General features: G+C 42.8%; 1 protein-coding gene across 1 annotated transcript in view; it reads right to left on the reverse strand.

Annotated features, from left to right (window-relative positions):
• Window positions 1-3342, reverse strand: part of LOC117527518 (fascin-like) — a 40579-nt gene extending 37237 nt beyond the window's left edge. Inside the window, exon 1 of the mRNA XM_034189906.1 lies at window positions 2444-3342. Coding sequence (XP_034045797.1) covers window positions 2444-3284 — 841 coding nt within the window. The 5' untranslated portion in view covers window positions 3285-3342. The remainder of the gene's footprint in view (window positions 1-2443) is intronic.
• Window positions 3343-6000: the final 2658 nt, after the last annotated feature.

Consider the following 6000-nt stretch of genomic DNA (forward strand, 5'->3'; position numbering starts at 1 on the left):
GAAGATACAGTACATTTTCATGCAGATATAAAACCTCTTCATATTTCAAGTCAACTAAGTTTCAGTGGATCAGTTGATAATATTTTGCAGTTTCTCCAAATTGTTCCCTTTAATCAAAAGCTCTGTCTTTTCTGTTGCACTCACTCATGCCTCTGGAACATCAGTCCAGAACAGAAACACTTCCATGCAAAAAAAAAAAAAAAAAAAAAAAAAAAAAAAAAAAAAAAAAAAAAAAAATCACACCCTTCAGGGGTTTTCCCCATCAGCACGTGGAAAAATTCAGCTTTGTGGGAGCAGAAACATTTTTGGAAATTCAGTAACAAGTCAGGGGGGAGGATGAGAAGAAGGAATGATTAAAAATGGAGGAACAGCAAAAGATGGCTTGGTGTGAACGAGATATAAAGAGGAAGGAGAAAAGGCTATAAAGGAAGGAAGAAGGAGGAGGATACATGCATGGGCAGCTGAAACCCAAACACACATGGACACCATTAGACTCCACATACAAACAATGATGTTGAAACATGGTATAAAATAACATTCAGGGTCTGACTATTGACATTTTCCCCAGAATTCAGCAGGTCAGATGACTGCTGATAATCACCGATACACAAATGATCAGTGATTGATCAGGAACCACCTTCAGGACAACCCTTTCCTGCAGGAGCTCATCTGAACTTCTGCTTCCTTTAAAAACTACAAATTTAACTCTGTATTTAATATTAAGCACACAGGAAGATTAAAACAGCCATTTACACACCGCCACCGAACATCTTCTCAAGAGGTTTGTGATTAATTTGGCATTTTGTCACATCCACTCTCCTCCACATTTGATTGACAGCACATGTGGACATTGCCCTCAACACCAACAACGAAAAACTAAAACTTCTGCAAATTAGTGGATTAACATCCATCTCTGTCACTCTCTCCATATCTGCTGCTGTCCTGGAATTAATGATTACATGGATTTGGAATATTTAGTTCACTTTCATATATGGAATTCTACAGATTTATTTTAACAGATGAGCTACAATTACAATATGTGTACATTAAGGGTTATTAAAACAATCATTTGTGGGAACATGGTTTTAGAACTTTAACAACAAAGGTGTCTCAACTTCAATAGATCTAGAAAAAACACTGTTCTGGAACATTTCAGAAGCCTTTGTGTGTTTCCAAATCATCTTCCAAATGACATTGAATCTGATGTAGGAAGGGGGGGGGGGAACACAGCCTTAGATGGTTTTTGGTATCAGATCTCCTTTGTTGAAAGTTGCACATTCGCCCTGCTGACATGGCTCAGTGGCCCTGAGGGAGGCCTGCCCCACACTTTGAACACCACTCTGGTCAACAAAACCTAAATTCCTTATGAACCAAGTTAACTCGATTCACTAAAGTATTAAATGTTGCAATCAAAATTTCTAGCATTTTGTTCCACTGAATCTTTGAAACAATTGAAAGACTCGTTTCCTGAAACCAGTGTCTTGTGTAGTTTTTTTTCTTTCAACACTGAATCATTTTCTCAACTGAGGAATTTAATTGTCCACTACACATCATGCTTTAGTTAGCATTTCAAAACAATTTGCTAATATTTGGAGCGGATGGCAACTGTAAGTAGTGGCGGCTCCAGAATTTTCTTTGGGGGGGTGTCAACTGCTGCAATGATTTGCTACAGTGACCGATTCGGTAATTAATATGTAGTTAACTAAAAAGTTGCAACAGTGAATAATTTTCTGAAACTGTAATCTGTTTTGATAATTTCAAAGCAGTGAGTCACTTTTTAAAGTTTCAGAACTGATTTGGGCATTTCTAAAACAGAGTTGTTACCCACAGCTAATGCTTCTTTTAGTGTTTCAAAACATTTTCATTCAAGACATTTTCTGAGCCATTATCCCACCCCCTTGTGTACTTGATGTCACCAATTTTTGAAACCGTGAACAGTTACTAAAAATAGACCATTTTGTGTTTCAAAACTTTTTTTTTTTTTTAAACCACACAAACCCAGCTTCCTGTTACGGGTCACTTTCCTGTGCAATGTTCAAATCTGACAGGAAGTGGAGCCAGACAATAGCTGAACTTTCATGCTACACCCACAATTGGCAGATGTTTTTTTTTAAAGCTCAACTTTTTATTTCAAAAAAAATTTGCTTCCTACTGATGGCAATGTTTTGCACTAAAAAGCCTAACTTAAAAAAAAAAAGAGGAAAACCTTGGTTTGGTCACACAAATGAGTTCAGCTTTTTAGACTAATTTGTTAATTTAATTCGTACAAACCCAATTCTTTTAGGTTTTACCCACTTTTTATATTTAAGGTGACTAGTTACACAGGGCAACTTACTAAAGTTTTAACTGTGACAGAGGTCTGTCTAAGAGCGGACAGCGCATGGGGGCCTTACGGCGGCTCTGGGGTTCCCCTGACTCGGGGTGTTGGGGTCACCTCACCCACCTTGCCGGGTGGAGACGTTCCTCTCGTTGGCGGCGGTCAGGACCACCTGCGGGTGGCTCTGCTCCAGCACGAACAGCTCGTCCTTGCCCACGCGCGCGCTTTTGCCGGACTTCATGGTACCGGAGGGCCCGGAGGGCGCGAGGTACCGGCCTCCGCAGTCCCTGAAGGCCACCTTACCAGAGCGGAACTCCAGCGTGTAGCCCGTGCTCCTGTCCGTGGTGGCGAGCAGCGCGCCGTCGTTGCGCAGGAAGCGGTTGTCGGAGGTCTGCAGGTGGTACCGCTGCTCGCGGAACACCAGCGTGATCATCGAGTCCACACCCCACGGGACGTCCCGGTCGATGGCGATTTCATCCACCTTGGCGCTCAGGTGCGCGTAGCGCTTGCGCGTCACGCTGAAGATGTTCACCTGCGGGTGCATGGCGATGTGCACGCTCCACTTCTCGGCCACGGAGGCGGTTTGGGCGAAGCAGATGATCCGGTCCTCGGTGCCGCCCAGGTAGCGGCCGTGCGGCTCCGACTGCAGCGACCAGCGGCCGTCGTCATGGGCGGTGATGATGAACCGGCACTCGGGGCCCGGGCTCTCGGTGTCCCCGCTCACGTTGCCGTCCTTGTCGGCGGCGATGTACCGGCCCAGATGTGACTTGAGCAAGAAAACGTTGCCGCTGGAGTCGTCGCCGCTCTGCTCCAGAGTCCAGATCTGCTTCTTCTTCATGCTGGTTGCGGACGCGTTGATTTTGAAGCCGAACGTCTCCGCCGTCAGGTATTTGTTCCCGCAGTTGATCAGTCCGAACTGGATCTGCAGCATGTCGCTGGTTCCGTTCGCTGCGCCGTTTGTGGTCATAGTCGGTTCTGTGCGCTCGAGCCTTGGGTCGGGAGGGGGGCCCGGTTCTGAAAGTGAGCTGGCTCGCGCTGGAAGGGTGGGATGCTCGACCGTTTCGCGTGCTTCTCTTTGTTTGGGGAGTGTGTGTCTGTGCGTGTGAGCGCGCGCCGCCGGGGCTCCGTGCTGTGAGACTTTCAGCAGCGCGAGCCCGCCGCCACAGCTGCAGCCTATATAACCATCAGTGACGCAGCGCGGCAGGCCACGCCCCCTCAGGGTCACCAGAACCCACCCAACTCAACCATACAGTGACTGAATTGTTTGACCATTTTAATTAGTGGCGTGATCCAATACCAAGTAAATACCACTGATACCAAAACTGATACTTTTTAAGTTGATCCAATACCAAGTAAATACCACTGATACCAAACCTGATACTTTTTAAGTTGATTCAAAACCAAGTAAACACCACTTGAGCCAGTTACGCCAGCTGTAAAACAGAAGCGAAATGAGGGGGGAAAAAGGCAACCAGTGCTTCACCATGAACTGCACCAACTACAAAAACAAATTCTCGAATACTAAAATGAACTGTACAATAGCCTTAATGTAATTATGTAAAACAAGTGTCTATTTTATGTCACAATTTAATATCGATATACTGAGACTATAACTCAACGCCATAAGTTCTTTTCATTAAGCTGCATTCACATGCATACAAACCAAAATGTTTATATATATATATATATATATACAAGCCCTGGCAATAATTATGGAATCACCGGCCTCGGAGGATGTTCATTCAGTTGTTTAATTTTGTAGAAAAAAAAGCAGATCACAGACATGACACAAAACTAAAGTCATTTCAAATGGCAACTTTCTGGCTTTAAGAAACACTATAAGAAATCAGGAAAAATAATTGTGGCAGTCAGTAACGGTTACCTTTTTAGACCAAGCAGAGGGAAAAAAATATGGAATCACTCAATTCTGAGGAAAGAATTATGGAATCACCCTGTAAATTTTCATCCCCAAAACTAACACCTGCATCAAATCAGATCTGCTCGTTAGTCTGCATCTAAAAAGGAGTGATCACACCTTGGAGAGCTGTTGCACCAAGTGGACTGACATGAATCATGGCTCCAACACAAGAGATGTCAATTGAAACAAAGGAGAGGATTATCAAACTCTTAAAAGAGGGTAAATCATCACACAATGTTGCAAAAGATGTTGGTTGTTCACAGTCAGCTGTGTCTAAACTCTGGACCAAATACAAACAACATGGGAAGGTTGTTAAAGGCAAACATACTGGTAGACCAAGGAAGACATCAAAGCGTCAAGACAGAAAACTTAAAGCAATATGTCTCAAAAATCAAAAATGCACAACAAAACAAATGAGGAACGAATGGGAGGAAACTGGAGTCAACGTCTGTGACCGAACTGTAAGAAACCGCCTAAAGGAAATGGGATTTACATACAGAAAAGCTAAACAAAAGCCATCATGGATGACTGGATGAAAGTCATATTCAGTGATGAATCTCGAATCTGCATTGGGCAAGGTGATGATGCTGGAACTTTTGTTTGGTGCCGTTCCAATGAGATTTATAAAGATGACTGCCTGAAGAGAACATGTAAATTTCCACAGTCATTGATGATATGGGGCTGCATGTCAGGTAAAGGCACTGGGGAGATGGCTGTCATTACATCATCAATAAATGCACACGTTTACGTTGATATTTTGGACACTTTTCTTATCCCATCAATTGAAAGGATGTTTGGGGATGATGAAATCATTTTTCAAGATGATAATGCATCTTGCCATAGAGCAAAAACTATGAAAACATTCCTTGAAAAAGACACATAGGGTCAATGTCATGGCCTGCAAATAGTCCAGATCTTAATCCAATTGAAAATCTTTGGTGGAAGTTGAAGAAAATGGTCCATGACAAGGCTCCAACCTGCAAAGCTGATCTGGCAACAGCAATCAGAGAAAGTTGGAGCCAGATTGATGAAGAGTACTGTTTGTCACTCATTAAGTCCATGCCTCAGAGACTGCAAGCTGTTATAAAAGCCAGAGGTGGTGCAACAAAATACTAGTGATGTGTTGGAGCGTTCTTTTGTTTTTCATGATTCCATAATTTTTTCCTCAGAATTGAGTGAGTCCATATTTTTTCCCTCTGCTTGGTCTAAAAAAGTAACCGTTACTGACTGCCACAATTTTTTTTCCTGATTTCTTATAGTGTTTCTTAAAGCCAGAAAGTTGCCATTTGAAATGACTTTAGTTTTGTGTCATGTCTGTGATCTGCTTTTTTTCTACAAAATTAAACAACTGAATGAACATCCTCCGAGGCCGGTGATTCCATAATTTTTGCCAGGGGTTGTGTGTGTGTGTATATATATATATATATATATATATATATATATATATATATATATATATATATCAATCAATCAATCAATTTTTTTTTTATATAGCGTCAAATCACAACAAACAGTTGCCCCAAGGCGCTTTATATTGTAAGGCAAGGCCATACAATAATTATGTAAAACCCCAACGGTCAAAACGACCCCCTGTGAGCAAGCACTTGGCTACAGTGGGTAGGGAAAAACTCCCTTTTAACAGGAAGAAACCTCCAGCAGAACCAGGCTCAGGGAGGGGCAGTCTTCTGCTGGGACTGGTTGGGGCTGAGGGAGAGAACCAGGAAAAAGACATGCTGTGGAGGGGAGCAGAGATCGATCACTAATG

Source organism: Thalassophryne amazonica, chromosome 16 (assembly GCF_902500255.1).
Source record: "Thalassophryne amazonica chromosome 16, fThaAma1.1, whole genome shotgun sequence".
NCBI classification, from domain to species: Eukaryota; Metazoa; Chordata; class Actinopteri; order Batrachoidiformes; family Batrachoididae; genus Thalassophryne; species Thalassophryne amazonica.